The following is a 17326-nucleotide window of genomic DNA, read 5'->3' as shown; positions in this document are numbered from 1 at the left end:
CTGTGTGTCTGTGTGTACATGCTTGCTGTGTGTCTGTGTGTACATGCTTGCACAGTCCGTGTTTCTGTTTTTGGATAGACTGAGAAGCAGACAATAGAACGTCTAATTCCCAGAGAAGCTGACAGGATAGAGTCCATTCCTTGATGTGGACAGTCGTATCGCCAGACCTCTGTTCATATAGCTTTCTGTGGCGATAACGCTGGCACAATACACAAGCATTTAGTTATTTATTTTTTTAACCCGTGACACATGGAAACTGGCGACTCTGTTTTTCTTCTCTTATCTCTCACCTCTACTCTAACTTTTCTTTCATCCGTGCACTGTATTTACAGCTGTTATCAACATGTATTCAGTCTCCTCCCTTTCTAGAAGTCAAACAATGTGTGTGTATCTTTTCTGAACTGTGTCACCCACCACCTAAACAGTGTATTCCCGTGTGGTCCTACGTCCCTCACTGACGGGATCGGATTGATGACACTCGCAAAGTAGCAGGAAAGTCAGGTGACACCGGCAGTGGGACTCAATATGGCTGCTCCCTGTGTGGCTTCTGAGGTGGCAGCTTCTGTGAAAGCTAAGAACAGCATCACCAGCCACGTGCATCCACTGCATCACTGTGTGCCGGTGTTGGTGCACACTTTGAATCCCAATTGTTCTCCTATTGATCAAATTGTAGAAGCAGCTTCCCCTTCAGATGTCTGTCCAGTGCAAGGATTGAATAATTACTGATACATAGTATTTGAAGATAATTAGACGATGTGTCATATCGCAGTGGTGTAAAAGTGTTCTATTATTTATGAATGAGGATACAATAAATTAAAATATACATTCGTTTTTTTTTTGGGGGAAGCAGCTTAATAGAGAATATGTATTATTAATGGAGTCCACTGCTTGTAGATACATTCAGGACTATCATTTAACACTGCAAGACAGTAAATGACATGAGCCTTAAATAATGTGGCTTTGTTCTAAGAATACTCTTCTGATTGGGTCCTGTGGATGCAGGTGTGTCTACATTATCTAGTTTACAGCCAGTGGGTTTATTTTCAATTTATTTTATATAGCCCAATATCACAAATTCCAAATTTTCTTCAGGGGGCTTTACAATTTGTACACATACGACATCTCTATACCAGGACCTCACATCGGGTCAAGAAAAACTCCCAAACAATAGAAAAAAAACTTTCAAGGGGAAAAAAGGGAAGACACCTTTAGGAGGAAGACAGAGGAGGATCCCTCTCCAGGATGGACAAATACAATAGATGTCATGTGTACAGAAGGAACAGCGTTACAGAGTTACAACACATTCAATGAATATGACAGAAATGTCTTAATAATTAGTAGTAGGCATGGACCACGATCCAGACCTCCACAATCCGTGAAACAGAAGGAAGTAGAGAGGGGTGGGGGGGGGGGGGGCGCATCAGCAGGGCCATGGCAGGAGGCCGGCCCACCAGGCAGGAGGCATCAGACACAGCCAGGTCCAATGGACCCTGTGAGACATGAAGTCACAAAGACTCCGGGGAGGAAGCGGAGTTAATAATATGCGATGGAGAGATGCAAATTCATCCATAAGGAGAGAGAGAAGAGGAGGGAGGAGTGTATCCTAAATCATCCCTCAGCAGCCTATAAGCCTAAAGCAGCATATCTAGGGGCTGGACCAGGTGAACCTGATTCAGTCCTAACTATAAGTGCTATCGAAGAGGAACGTCTTGAGTCTACTCTTAAATGAGGTGACTGTCTGCCTCCCGGACTGAAGGTGGAAGCTGGTTCCATAAAAGAGGAGCTTATTTATTAGTGTGCATGTCTGGTGGTATGCAAGCATTTAAAACAAGATGGGTCTTGTTGCCGTGGTTATGCTTACGGAAGGATGGACTGAGGGTTAAACGTTCTACCTTAACATTTGCCTGAACCACAGAGACACATGGGCAGTGTTGATGGCTTCTGAATGACATGCTTGTAGTCTTGAGTCGAGATGTACAACACGTTTCACATGCTGCCTCTGTTGTCAATAGATTTGCATTATTTCATGCCATATATGTCCTCTGACTTCTGGTCGGCATCCATCCCCTGGGAGACGAGAACTAAAAACCTGTGATAATATCATCAAGATGTTTTGTCAGAATCAAAGAGGAACACTTGGGATTTGTCTGAACATGAAACAGTGCATGCCATAACATAAGCGTTCCTCGTCTCTGGTATCATGCAGTGTCGCGATAGGTAGTCATGAGCTATGCCACGAATTTGATCTCTACAATCAAATCAATGTCACCTTTGTTCAGGGTGGCTTGCTTTTCATTTCCCAAGGTTGCAGTAATCTCCAGAGGGATAAGTGTTCAGAAATGTACTAAATTGACAGGTTATGTTCACGTTAGTGGTGAAAACTTGAACTTTAAAAGACAGAATCAATTGTATTAGATTACTGTAGTGGCACTCCGTCTAGTTCTGGTTCTTCTGTACCACACTATTGAGATCAGTCTTTAAAAAGCTATTAATTGACACGCGAGTGACACAAGTAGTTTCATACAAAATTATGTTTACTTAAAAATCGTATAGTACACGGTCACACGGTCAAAAAACTATGTCGCTTCCAACAACTCTGAACTCACACGACTGACAGTCCAACACAGCTGTTATACTGACGTGACGTCATCTGATTGGAAGCTCACATTCAGACAAATTATGAAGCTTTCAAATACAAGACTAAATTATATATGTTAAACTAAACATTCTTTCAAATCATAATGAAAAGGATTTATATTCAGTTACCTTTTTAAATCTTTTAAAACTAAATTATTATTACAAATGAAATCATGCATTTGGCTCTTACATTACCCGGCCCCTAATTGGTTAGACGGGAGGACTAAGCAATTATACTTAAACATTATAACAACAAACAAGAGCCACAATACTTCAACTGTCCATAACTATTAAACTAGTATCTTCTCTCTTCACATATGGCCTCTTCCAATAGGCACAGCTTGTTGACTGGCCTTTCCAGTGTGCTGGTTTTAGTCTTTATCTTTACTCTTCTCATTGTTCCATTTGAGTCTGGCAATGTTTCCACAACCTTCCCCATGAGTTGCGTGGAGAGGAACTATCCACTCGTAGCACGACGTCTCCGGTCATTTAGTTTCTTCTAGGCTTCCGCCATTTCTGGCGCTCCTGTAGAAGTGGAAGATACTCGTGTTCATCTGGTCCAGAATAAATCCACGAGATATTGGACTCGTTTCCATCTTCTTCTTGTGTATGTGTCGTCTTTGCTGAATATGCCTGGAGGCATGCTGTTTTTTCTTCTTTTTCTTTTCTTTTCTTTTTTTCTTCTTTTCTTCCTGTACCGTTTTAATTTTGACTTTTGCTTTTCAGGGTCCTTTTCAGATTGATGGATTGTTTGTGAAAACTCTTTTCTTTCTTCTTTCAGTTTCAACAGAGTTTCCTTTACTTTCCAAATCCAGGCTACTGATCTTTTCAATTTATGCCAATCTGAATGGTAGTTTATCAGTTCGTTCAATGGTTCCATATCTTCTTTGACTTGGATTGCGTTGGCTGACTTTGTTCTTGACTTCCGGATCGTTTGGAAGGCTTTCTTCTTTTCTGTCTGGCTGCTCTGGCCAGTCACTTTCACTGTTCAACAAAACGCGTGGCCCGTTGGTCCAGGTTCTCCCTTGGACCAAGTTCTTTGCCTTCAGGCCTCTGCTGGCTTGATTTGCAGGATTCTTCTGTAGCTTTCTTCGCAGACAGGTCATGCGATGTTCAGCAACGCATTGGTTGTTGGGCATTTTGACCCTCTCGTTCCTGAGTGGCAATCAAACACAGTAATGACCACTCTCGAATGTTGCCGTCTTCTGCACAGAATGCAAAAACTGCTTGTCCTCCTCGGACATCTCTTCTTTGTCATCGTACTTCCGCTCTGTGAAATCAGTGTTGTACTGTTCGACTAGAAGTTTCTCTATTTCCATCACGGAGATCCTATTCACTGAAAGATGAGGTGACTCACTCTCTTCGTCTTTCAGTTCTTTTCTTATGGGTCCGTTCACCACCCAGCCAATGGCCGTCTTGACAGCATACGGCCCTCCATCTTGACTGTTGATGATGTGCCATGGCTCCATTGCTCTTGAACAGTTGGCTCCAATAAGTAGGCCTATGTCAGCTTGTATCTCTGGCAAACTCACTTCTCTGAGGTAAGGCCACTTCTGGATGTCTGACTGCTTCGGTATGTTTCCAGAGTGCACAGATATGTTTCTGTGTGTGAACACCTTCGGCAGGTCAATGAAGCTGGTGTCTTCCCATCCGCACACATCAAGGTCTGAGATAGCTAAACTGTTCATGAGCTTTGGTTCTTCAGGTTTGTCTTGTCCCATGGTGCTGAGAAGTATTCGTGTCGGTTTTCCTTTAGCATTCAGTTTTCGTTGTAGGTCTTCCGTACAGAAGGTTGCTGTGCTTCCTGGGTCTAAGAAGGCGTATGTTTCTACACACTTGTTACTCTTCTTTGATTCAATTTTCACCGGTCCTATTGACAACACACATTCAGCTTCTCCAGCCCCTGTGAGGCTACAAGACTCTTGTTGGACAGAAACCTGAGCACACGACACTTGGCTTCCATGAGCATCTTCTTTCTTTTCAGGCACAGCAGATCCTTCTTTGATTATGTGCAGAATGTCCGGATGCTTCAACTTACATTCTTTACATTCACTTCTTCTATTGCAGAATTTGCTGAGATGGCCAGGCATTAAACATCCGAAACACAAGCCCTTTGACTTCAAGAAGTCCACTCGTTCTTTGTGTGGCTGAGCTTTGATTGTACAGCATGCAGCAAGAGTGTGAGGCTGCTGGCAGTATAGACACGGCTTATGGAAGGCGCTTGTGGTTTTGCTTAAGATCGCTGGCTCAGCATGCGTTTCTTGAGGCCCTTTGCTTTCTGCTGAAACATTGGTGGCGAAGCTGCTTCCACGTATTTCTTTCTTTGGGGGATACCTCTCGTTCTGTTCTGTTTTTCCACTTGTAGATGGGCGGCTGTCTAGTATATTACCAAAGAGTGGATCTGATGCTATTTTAGCTTGACGGTCAATGTATTTCACCAAGTCAGCAAACTTTGCTCTTCTGCCACTTCGCTCTTTGATATCGAAAGCTACAGCCCGCCAACATTCTCTCATTTTGTACGGCAATTTGGACAACATTGTCCGTAGATTGGTAGGGTTGTCCATCTCCTCTAAGTATTCAATGTCCATCATGGTGTTGAGGCATCCGATTAGGAACATTGCGTAAGCACTCAGTGCCTTTTCATCCTCGGACCTCACTTGCGGCCATTTTAGTGCTTTATCAATATACGCGCTGGCAATCCGTAATTCGTCCCCGTAGTGCTTATGAAGTAGCCGCTTTGCTTCAAGGTAGCCTTTGCTTTGTGTCATATGATTGCAGCTGCGGACAAGCTCTTGGGGTTCACCGGCTGTATACTGTTCTAAGAAGTACAATTTATCCTGCTCATTGTCAGTCTTCTGTTCTATCGCATGTTCGAACGCTCTGATGAAAGACTTGAACTGTAGCGCATCGCCCTTGAACACAGGAATGTCCTTTGTTGGTAGCTGAGACAGCTGCTGTTGTTTTACAAGTAGCTCTGTGATTACATTCTGCCTTTGCATGACCTTTAGAATGTCATCACTTCTGTCCACTTGAGTGTTAGGCCGATGACTTGTGGCTGACTGAGGCGGTGATGGTTGCGAGTGCAGCATTGATGGTTGAATGTGAACGTTTGTGTTAGCTTGTTGCGGTATCCTTATGCTAACCCTTTCCTTCTCCACTTTCCTAAATTGTAATTGTTGCACTGGCATATGGTAACTGTAACCATCCTCAGATCTTTCATATTCTTTAAGAACCTTTAATTTTGCTTGACTTTCAGCTAATGCTGTTTTCATCTCTAATTCTTCTTTTTCAGCTTGGATTCTAGCAGATTTAAATTCAAGCTCTTGCTTTTTCTTCAGTGCTGCAGCACGCTCTAGCAGGGCTGCATGTTGTGCTTCCTGTATAACCCGTGTTGATGAAACACGTGATGCACATGTTGCATGACTTACTTGTGTTCCACATAGGCTACCACATTCTGCATTTCTATCTCCTGCCTGGGAAATACTGTCATGTGGTCTCACAGCTTCTTGCAGGCTATCCACTAGATCAAATTCTTTTTGCTGTACATTTTCCATTGGCCATCTTTTAGTTTCTTTCATAAATTCTCTGATTGTTGCCATTTTCATTTCAAACCAATTATCCTGGTCAAATGTTCTTTCATCCTCATCTAAAAGATTTGCAACTTCACTGTTGAGACTTCTGAACTCTCCTACCAACTCTGCAAAATCGTTTTCCATCGCATCTTGCACATTTTGGACGTTTCCAGCATCACTCATTAGTATCTCAAACTGCCTTATTTTGCTTGTCAGAGTTCCTAATTTGCGTCTCCTCAATGCAATGTATTTCTGCAACTTGTTTTCTAATGCCTTCTCCGTTGGCTTACGTGATCTTCCCTGCGCCGTCACATCCTCCACACCTCTCTCTTCCCCATCAGCCATCGTACACGTTGCCGAGTTAGTGCTCAAGCTGTATGCCTCCGTTCAAAAGCTCTTTTCTTTCACGGAACTTTTCTCTTAATAAACGAGTGCAAAAACAGCTTCTCAAAATCGCCAAAACCTCCGCATTGACTGAATATAGGCTTATCACTGTAGGTTCTCACACCGGTGCATCACGTTGATATTTTCAGCATTGAGCAGTTACAGATTACTTTTCGTTTTCCTCCAATCCTCCGTATATCTTCGTATCTTCATAATACTCAAAGATAAAAAGGAGTTTTCGATACCTGATCTCGTAGAATACTTCAATGGATTCCCAGGTCCGACGTTAGCTTCCAGTCCGTTTACACGAGCGGCAGACTGGCTGCGCTCTCGTAGCATATCTCCATGGATCACCCGTTTCACCGCTCGCCTCCAGCCCGCTCCACTCGAGCGGCAGCTGGCTGCGTTCCCCACCTGTCCAGGTAATCCAGCGAAGCTCGGCTAAGCTGAGTTTTTTGACTAAACTGTAGTGGCACTCCGTCTAGTTCTGGTTCTTCTGTACCACACTATTTAGATCAGTCTTTAAAAAGCTATTAATTGACACGCGAGTGACACAAGTAGTTTCATACAAAATTATGTTTACTTAAAAATCGTATAGTACACGGTCACACGGTCAAAAAACTATGTCGCTTCCAACAACTCTGAACTCACACGACTGACAGTCCAACACAGCTGTTATACTGACGTGACGTCATCTGATTGGAAGCTCACATTCAGACAAATTATGAAGCTTTCAAATACAAGACTAAATTATATATGTTAAACTAAACATTCTTTCAAATCATAATGAAAAGGATTTATATTCAGTTACCTTTTTAAATCTTTTAAAACTAAATTATTATTACAAATGAAATCATGCATTTGGCTCTTACAATTACATATATATATATATATGCATATATATATATATATACATAAATATACATACATATATATATATAATATATATATATATATGTATATATACATATATATATATTTATATATACATATATATGTGTAATCTAATACAATTGATTCTGTCTTTTAAAGTCTGATTAGAACAACATATTCTATTCCTCCTCTCTAGAGAGAACAATGTTCTCAAATTAAACACTTCCAGAAACCACCAGCAACTATGAAATGAACTGTTCTCCCCTGAGGCTCAATTTGGAAGCCGTTAGTAACCATATAAAACAATCAAAACTTTTGCCCCAGTTTTGGGTCTGTGTTTTTTATCTTTCAACCGTCTCTTTGTCGCAGTGAAAAAACAGCAATTAGTGACACCATATGGCAGAGAACGTGGAGTCCGCTTTGAACACCTCCCAGCTTGAACTCCATATGCTGTGGAATTCGCCCGTTTGTTGTCTCTCATTAAGGAGAAAAGCGATGCACGTTTTTCCTATTTCAATTTCTTACCTGTTTTCTCTGTCATGGGCGGCAGAGGCACGTATTCCCTCCTACGCCTCTGGGTGTTACCGTCTGCTCCCTTATCAAGCAGACAACTTAGCTAAATCTCATTGTGTTTGAGTTTTCTATGTGGAAGCTATGTGTTATTCTGTTGTTGCATTTTGCTTTTTTGCTTTTGATCAAATAATTTAGATTGTAGCAGGTTTTAGTTTATCATTGAAGGCTTTTAAAAAGGAAATTCTGCAGTTTGGTAAACATTTTTAGAAGCACCTTCTGTAATTTTTGATCAATGAGGATGATGGACAGGAAGGAAGGTATAAAAAAAAAAGTTAGATGGTTGAAAAAGGGATGAGAGTGGCAGCAAGAAAATGACACTGGATGAGAGAGAGAGAGAGCGAGAGAGAGAGAGAGAGAGAGAACATTTAAGCTCCTCGTTGCTGGTGGGACTGGCACAAATCCTCAAGTTGGCACAGGTCCAGGGTGACATCCTGTTGCCAGGGGCGACATTGTGGTTCGGCCCTAGCCAAGTAAGGACCAAGCAGACGGTCACCTTGAGCCGTGCCAGCCTCCTGTTTAGTTCTGACACCACCATTTATCGTCGGCGGCTCTAGGTACCAAAGCTTCTCACACACACACACACACACACACACGTGCCCACGCTCACACAGAGACACTGAAACAAGCACTTGGTGTTAAAAATAGCTGTGATGCATCTCCCCCATCATACTACTGGGAGTCAGCAGTTAAGCTAAATGGTTAAACAGACTCAGAGTCTTCCAGGCCGCTAGACCGTCAACATGAAGTCCTTACTCTGTGTTTGCCTCAGAACTGTGGCAGGAGGGCCAGTGTGGGATAGAGCGGAGTTATTTATTCTGCTGCTTGTTTCCGTCTTTCCAGATTGAGTTTATGACTTGTTGCCATTGAGGCAGTTGCATGACAGCCAGCACAGGCTGTTTTCACCCTGTGGGCTTATTGGCCATGTCTTTTTCAGCTTCTGTTACTGCAACAGGACCGTTTGATCAAATGGTCTGTGTGTGTGTGTGCGTGTGTGTGTGTGTGTATACTAAGAGGTATTTAGTGTGTTAAGTCCATGATAGTTTCTCAGTGACAGCTTCTATTGCAGATCAGGTCAGTCAGTGAAGGTTTGAGTGACATATCACAAGATGAGGTCACTCGGGGGCCCACCCATCCATTATGGAGGGTGTGCGCGCCTTTATCTACTTTCAACCCTCTTTTAAAGATCAAACCTTCATGAAGGTCAAAGTGTATTCCAACATTAGTTCAGCGAAGCAAAATATCCACATTTCTATTTAGCTAATATACATTTTTGACTTTATTGATGAAAATGTTAAGCTATACAAGCAGTGTTTCATATATAATGACATCAATGTTACAGGCAATATAAGGTACTGTCGACCCAGTATGGACCGTTAATGTGGAGCAAAGTTACAGCTGCAGGCCACACTGATTCCATGATACACTTCTGCAGTATTTCTGTAACATCCCTGGTTCTGTCAGATCGAGGTATCCGATAGTTTTGATGGACGTACAGAACAATGTCCTCACAGATAACATCCTGACACCTCAGCTTGTGACCCCAAGACACATTCTGCCTCTGTCTGTAATACTTTGAGTCTCATGCATGCTCTTTATCTTTCAACCACAGACACCTCTCTTCCCTTTTTTTCACTTGTCACAGTTTGATTGGATAGTGGAAAATTCTGCCTCTGGCGGTCCATTTAGTGCTCAAAGATTTTTAAATAGAGGTCAGTTTGTGATGCCGTGACCTCTAAGAGGTCACCTGGCCAGATATTGTGATGATATCAGCATACCTGAGTTAGTAGGGGAAATAAGTCATTCCCAGCTTTATTTGAATCTGCTTGGAGCACCAGATGGGTTTGGGATTATCACAGTTTTAAATAGTCTCAAATAATCTGTCTCTATAGATAGAGCTCTGCCATTCAAAAAAACACTGAAGCTAGACTGACCCTTTCTTCATTCATTTTATTATCCTGTTAATGAAATCCAACTTTTGTTCTAAATATACCTTTACAATCAGGCATTTTATCATCTCTTATTCTCAACACGTATTGTGTGCCATTGTTTACTCCTGGGATCAGTTACAATGTTCCCAAGTTCCTGGAGGAATGGACTCCATGAACCCTTTTCATTTACCTTGAATAGAAAACAAAGCAATGGAGGTGCTGTGTCTATGAAATATGATTTCCTGTTGTGCCGCATGCTAACATCTGTCCCTTAGGGCCGTTTCTCACTCTGAGGTTTCCTGCTGCAGACATCAACAAAACATGCCACCTGACACAACACACCCTGTTTTCCTGCTTTTAATAATTCAAGAATGTTCAGTGAGAAAAAGTGAGCATTCAGGTAATGTTTAGGGAATTTAAAGGAAATAAATAATGCCCTCAACAGAAAGGGATTATTTACTGGACAGGTGGTTGTTGTTAGAGTGAGAAAAAAAAGGAATACATCTGCCGGTTGCAAAAATAATTCAGATTTACCTTCAGTAAGATAGAAATGGCCTCAGCTGGATAAGAATAAATACACACAAGTGGTTGTGTGCAAGAATAATTTGGAGATTAGTCTGACTCTGTTCCAGTCAGTATTTTTGATTTCACAGCAAAGTCGGGACTTCTAACTGAATTTACTGCTCTGGCCAGAGTGAATTATTTCGTGTGCTGACGCCAGTCCTTTCACTTTACTCGTCCCTTTAATGTGCAGCAGGCCACTGAACCTGGATAAAGAGCTTAGACTGTCTGACCCACTCCCACACACACAAAGCATCACACACACACACTCATATAGAGCAGAAGAGAAACATCAAGCTAAAAATATTTGTTCAAAGCCAAATTGAGTCTTTGTAATGCTCTGAGTGCCACTGAGTGGCGTTTTGATATGACCCCTAGTACCTCCCTTGGAAAAAATGCTTTGTATCAGCTGCATATTCAGCCTGTTTTTGTATAGTATTATACATGTTTTTTGTTCATCTGAATATTTTTACCTGATAAAAGATCCCCTGAAAGTATAGGATGAATATTGCAGATCAACTCCAATAAGGCACAATGTATCAGCGCCACATCATAGTGTTTTATTTTCTGCATCATCCCTGATGGAAATGAGTCAAATTGATAATTTAAATGTCTATATTTTTCAACCCTAGGTGATTTTAGTTTATACGTTTATACGAGTTTATGTTGTATTTTTGTATTTAATTTAATGTTTACTACAAAATGTTTTATTTGTTTCTTTTTTCATTATTAATACCTTTACTTTTTTAGCTTTCATTCATTGGCATGCTTATCTGTTGTATTGCTGTGTCTGTGCGTGCATGTGCATGTCAGTACTGCAGGTGCTGAAATTGCTGTATCAGTGGCCGGGATATAATGAACACTGATATTTGGACATTTTGTTGCCCATAATGTGCCTTCTCTGCACATCTGGTGCTGAAAAGGGAGTGATGGTGCTTGAAAGAGGAAAGGGGTTGTTTTGATAATCACTTTGACTTGTTCCCCCCTTCTTATTCTCTTTAATGTGGTTCATTATTGCTGAAATGTAATTAGCTATGCTAATGGTCTGGCATTTGGACTTCCGTCTCGGCACTTATGTTGGGCCTGGTAAAAATGTGCTATCAATGAAGTGGGTTGGCGAATGGCGAGGCTGAATAGGCATGCATGGGCTGAGTGGATGCGCTGAGGGTGTGATACAGGGTGTTATTGAGTGCTAGGGTGAAAGTACTCTGGCGGAAGTGCTGAGAAGGGTTTTTTAAATTAGGAATTGTTGGGATGAAAGAGAAGTGCTGAAATCAGGAAGTGTATAAAGAAGCATTTTTGGAGGAGAAGAGGGCCACCAACATCTGGTAAATCCCTTTGTGTGTCAGTGCGGTGGATTTAAATGTGTTTCTGCATGTGTCGGGTTTGTTATTGTGAATGTGTTTGTATGGCGCAATTACAGGCACATCCATTGAGTGCATGATAGTTTTAACAGGCCTATTCCATTACTGTTATATTGCGGAAAAAAAGCTTTATCGCAAAACGAAATATAACGTAATAAGATAATCTAACTGTGTAACCTTGTACATTGTGTATGCAGTGCCAGTCCATTTCTGATGGATTAAGAGAGATCGGAGATGCTCATGTAGGAGTCTGCATCGTAAAAGCAGAGTTAATGTTGAGGTTCATCTTTCCTGTGTTATCTGCTCTTCCCTTTGTAACTGTACTTACAGAACCTTACAAAGAGAACTTTACATATTTCAATCTTTACATATCCACTAGGTGGCGCTGTGTCTCTATACACTCATGGGGCTAAATAAGAAGTCTTGGCTGCTCAGATAGAAAACCCAAATATCCTTGGGGTGAATAGATTCCTATATGAGCAGAAACAGCATTAGTCCACCCTCCAGGAGGCCGTTTGTTTTTCCTTTAACAGCTGAAAAGAGGCTGTTCCTCCTCTCCTCAGGAACCCCCACACCCCGCAGACATACCTGTGTGAGTGTTGGGTGCTGAGTGCTGACCCACATCCAACCTCAGCAACCTCAGAGAGAGATCTGGTGTTTTGTTTGGCTGCCAGGGGCGCCATGAGGGATCAAGACCAGCTGAGGTTCAGTCTGCTTTAACCCTCCAACCAACCAACCCGCCCTCCTTTCTCTCTGGGAACACTCCGGAGGTCTGCAGCCTAAAGGAGTCTGTTGGTTTATTCTTGCACATACAGTAGAAGAGAAAATGTTTCTATTTCTATTCAGCCTATATTATTGTTTTATTGTGTGTGTGTGTGTGTGTGTGTGAGAGTGTAAGAGAGAGAGCGAGAGCGAGAGACTGCACCTGCACCTGCCTGCCCTGCATTTCTTACATCTCCCATGGTGAAACCTAATAAGTCCCATGATTCCTCACCATCTTGTCTTCATTTTGTCCCGGGGATGTTTTTCGAAACAGTTTAGCTCACCAGAGATGTTCAGCTCAGAAAAAAATCTCTCAGACATACCGACAAAAACAAAAATGTTGTGTTTTTTACTCAACTATTTGGAGTGCCAGCAAGTGTATAATTTATCTTAATTTTCTCTCGCTTCAATTTAAATGTACTGTATAAAATCAAATGCATTGTCTCGTGCTAAAAGGATCCCTTTTGACGGATTCAGCACCTTGGATAGTTCCTTCTCACTGAATCGAAGTGTAGCTCTCCAGAAGTGATTTCTTAGAAACCAAAACACCTGAAACGTGGAGGCTTTCTGAGACTTCTTTTAGGGATTATCGGTCAATATAGTCCCTTCCATTATTTACAACATCAATATAGTGTGGGCTGCACAAACAACTGTACATAAAGAATAAAGAGGTTTGTCCTTTTTCTGCCTGTAGTTTTGGTCTTGCAGTAATATTATTGAGAGTGTGTGTCATGTGAATGTCCCATTGGATTCTGCTTTCCACAGGCATAACATTATATTTATATAGTCTAGAATGCACAAATAAAGGCTATGTATATGTAAATACGGAAAACGAACTCTTGCTCTCAGTCAATCTCTAATACGGACATACACACGCTTAGGCACATACAGAGTAATCCTACAGACATTTAAAATGGGACACGGGCCTGTGGAAGAGGCTCATGGTGGCCAGTTTCAGGGCTGTTAACGGGAGGAGTGTCAGCAGTGTGATTATCAGCAGACAGATAGCAGATGACAGCTGCCATTGGTTATTGATGACTTTCATAATTAAAATTCCTTATGGGGTGAACCCAAAGAACAAAAGGGAAAATCACACAAGTGATGAATGGTCCTTTCATCTTTAAGGCTGATATAAGACCCACCAGGCTATTCTGCCTGAAAATCGCCTTTTTGAAAACTCTGAATATGGTTTCAAAGAAAAGCCAAATGTTTTAAACTCTGCCAGAGCTTGCGTGTGTGTGATTGTGTGTGTGTTGAAGAATAAATGGGACAACATTTGAGATTGACAGTATGAATAAGAGAGAGCATAGCACAGAAATGGAGGTAAACATCAGACAGTGAAAAGGGGAAGAGGTCAACAAAGAATATAGTTTATTTCATAATTCACAATAATTTGACTGCAGCAGTGGAGAGGGTTGGGGGAATTGTGTCCTGGTCAGTTCCTAGTAACACAGCTCTAGAAACACTTGCCCTTGTATCTCTTTAGAAGCTGAATTCAGAGTTGGGTGAACAAAGCTGCCATTGTCTGCAGTCTGTGTTTTTCACCTGGTTTGATGGTGACGTTTACAAGCAGTAGCACAATTTCCACTTCAATACAGATCACACATACAAATGTATAATGTTTAAACCAAAATATTGTGTATTCTGTTCTGGACTTGCCTATATTGTCTATGCACACTTTTCTGAGTATACTGTGTATATTACCTTCTTCATGTCATACAAACATATGCCCAGATATTGTATTCACCTCTGTTGTATTCTGTTCAATACAGTACTCCCTCCCCGGGAAAATGAAAGCAGATCCCTTTTGAAGATAGTACAGTAGCAGATCAACCAGGAGGACTGCCGGTGGTAGAGAGCTGCAAGCCTTAAACACTGCATGGGATCTGTGTGGATGAGAGAGAGAGAGGGAGAGAGAGAGAGAGAGAGAGAGACGGAGAGAGAGACGGGAGGGGTATTAGAGTGCCAGTAACGCAGAGGGAATTCCTGCATGTCTGTCCCAATATTGTGTTAGAACACATGTGTGTGATGCTGTCAGAGTAGTGCTCACACTTCCCTCCCTCCTTACCTGTTAAATGATCCCCTTCAACCCACCCACCACCCTCCTCCTCACCAGTCAGTTCTCCCTCTCCACATTAGTACGGGGCTGCCGTGACATCATTCATTCCCACGCACTCTGATTGGCCGGCTCCTGGAGGGAAATGGATTGTTCCCGCAGCCTACAGTGAGAATTTTAGAGAGAGAGTGAGTGAACGTGGGAGGGAAAGACGGAGATAGAGAGTGTGTTAGAGGGAGAACGAAAGCGAGAGAGGGAGAGAGAGGGAGAAAGGGACTAAGCAAGAAAGATTGATGCGGAGGCAAGCCGACACCGCACTGCTCTCACTCACACACACTCACACACACACACACACACACACACAGGCACACGCAAATATCCTCACGCGTACACTCCCAAGCTGCTTAACAGGCAGGAAATACACTGAGTCTGACTGAGTCGGCAGCCCGCTGCTGCAGGACGGGACAGAGGACAGCGAGACCGAAGGAGGCAGGAGGGTGAAACCTTCTTCCTGGCTTTGCCTCAGAGCAAAACCGTTTCACCGCTGTCATCTCAGGAGGTCTAGTGCTCCAGTGAGCTCTTTAAAGACACCTCCCCAAAAAAGGGGGAGAGGCAGCAAGGGCAGGAGCAAGGGCAAGCATAGCCTCTCCTGGAGGTTGCCGTGAATGTCCTCTCAACATCTTCATGAAAACAGGCAGGAATCGAAGTGTAGTCCGGGGCACAGGATGGCACGAAGTGTTGGGGGCGATGGCTCCCCGAAAAAGAACACATCCCTCAACCTGGTGACGGGGTTCTTCCACTACCTCCGCGGTAAGTGGGACGGCGTATGCGTGAATGTGTGTCCCCTACTGAGATGCAGAGTGTGAAAGAAATGAAGGCAAGTGCATAGTGTGTGTATATTTTGAATGTGTGGTAAGGAACACTGTGTGTGTGTGTGTGTGTGTGTGTGTGAGATTGAGCATGGCACTGCAGTATGGGCTGGATGTGCTTGTGTGAGTGTGTGCATTTTGCAGTGTAATTTCCTGACTAAATGTTCCCTGCAGGGGAAATGTTTTGTGCTGTAGACGTGGTGGCCTGGGTAAAATGGGCAGACATTTAAAGGGGGCGTTTTCACTTTGGTAGAGTGTGTACGCAGAGGTTGCTGAGCTCACAGCCTGCAGCAGGTGAAGCAAACATACCCAGCAGAGAGGTACCAGCTCCCTGCAATGGGTCGACTGTCCAAATGTTTGATTTCTCATCTCTCTGCTTGACCCTGTGATGGTCCGCCTGTCTCCTCATGTATTTGGATACCACACCATGCCTTCAGTATTCTGCTCACTGATTTATAGATTAGGTTAGATTTCAAGAGACTTTTGCCATAATAATAATAATTAGCTTCCTGTCACATTACCTATCTTTCCTTTTGGCAACTATAACAGAAACTGGGTTAAGAAAGGTTGCTTTACAATTTGTCTCTAAACACAGCCTCTGAGACAAAAAGAAGAAGATTGTAATGAGGTTTCATTAAGGTCATCTTCACTATGGGGGGTCAAAATGGGAACTCAGGGGCTGCGGAAAAGACTAATGATGATACAGACCAACACTCGCCGAGAAGGTAATCAAGTGTGTTAAAACGCTGCTGCGAGGCTTGGTTGCTGGGGACGGCTGTTTCCCTTTGTGATATTGAAAGAATGTGACTTGGTGTGTGTGTGTGTGTGTGTGTGTGTGTGTGCGCTTGAGTGTGATTTTGTGTGCGGCAAGTTCAAAGTCACCTCGTCCCTGAGACTGAAAGGCTGCCACCTCGCTCCTGCAGACATGTTCTCCGTCATGCATGTTCCTACTCCACGATGAGAGGGGCTAAATATTTCGTATTCTCATCCAATATTACCGCCCATCAATATTTGATCACTCCTGGACCCAATCAAAAGATTCATTTATAGAACGAGGACCTGCTCAGTGGCACGTATGACTTTGTGTAAATGTATCTGCATTATGTATGATCAACTCCCCCCCCCCCTCCCTCCTGTGTGATGCACACACACCCCTTACTGTTCATGTCTGCACACAGTACGTAGTGACACACTAACCAACACGAGTGTAATCAAACCGTCAGCATATTTAATTAAGGAAAGCACTGTGTCAGACGTCCTCTCCCACTGATAACATGCTTATCTAGAGGATATTGCTCTGTGGTGCAGACGGGACAGGAAAAAAAAGCATTGTCCCACGTGTCAGTCCGGTACACGATTGGATCCTTAGAGTCTCAGGCGAGCTATACCTCTGGTTTGTGTACATCATGATGGGATTCATGTGAGAGCTGCACATGAATTTGTCCCAGTAGTCCCAATTGTTATTGCATTGGCTTCAAGCAACAATGGTTTTGGTGTAAAAAGGGAATTGTCAAGGAAAGATTACAGCTGTAATACCCGCAGAGCATTAATTACACAATTATCCAAAGTACTCTAGCTTGCTCCTGTGTCTGAGTTTGTGTATGTTTGTATATTTTTGTTTGTACACACGTGGGAAAAATAAGATTGATTAATGTCTTGTTGTCATTTAAGTTAAGTGGCTTTTTTAGCGGACATCTATGCTATTGATTATACCTTTATTTAATAGGTCTTTTTGTCACTGTAGCCA

At 42.6% G+C, this 17326-nt stretch overlaps 1 protein-coding gene and 1 long non-coding RNA gene across 8 annotated transcripts in view; one reads left to right on the top strand and one right to left on the bottom strand.

Annotated features, from left to right (window-relative positions):
- The window catches only part of syne1a (spectrin repeat containing, nuclear envelope 1a), a 128825-nt gene that overhangs the window by 654 nt on the left and 110845 nt on the right, over nt 1–17326 (top strand). For 5 of the 7 annotated variants that reach the window (XM_056428722.1, XM_056428721.1, XM_056428718.1 and 2 more), the window contains exon 1: nt 15155–15520. The exons of 1 other annotated variant lie outside the window; for it this stretch is intronic. In XM_056428722.1, the coding sequence (XP_056284697.1) occupies nt 15376–15520 (145 nt within the window). In that variant the 5' untranslated portion in view covers nt 15155–15375. Of the gene's footprint in view, nt 1–15151; nt 15521–17326 lie in introns of those variants that run through there. One more of the 7 variants, XM_056428716.1, reaches the window with a different exon arrangement.
- LOC130202907 (uncharacterized) lies at nt 14004–14995 on the bottom strand. Its single transcript, XR_008833418.1, has 2 exons — nt 14768–14995; nt 14004–14540 (listed from the first exon to the last, which is right to left on the bottom strand). It is a non-coding gene; the product is annotated as an uncharacterized LOC130202907 (long non-coding RNA).

This window comes from Pseudoliparis swirei, chromosome 12 (assembly GCF_029220125.1).
Source record: "Pseudoliparis swirei isolate HS2019 ecotype Mariana Trench chromosome 12, NWPU_hadal_v1, whole genome shotgun sequence".
Lineage (NCBI taxonomy): Eukaryota > Metazoa > Chordata > Actinopteri > Perciformes > Liparidae > Pseudoliparis > Pseudoliparis swirei.
The sequence above is the reverse complement of the archived record's forward strand: the minus strand, read 5'-3'. Positions and strand labels throughout refer to the sequence as shown.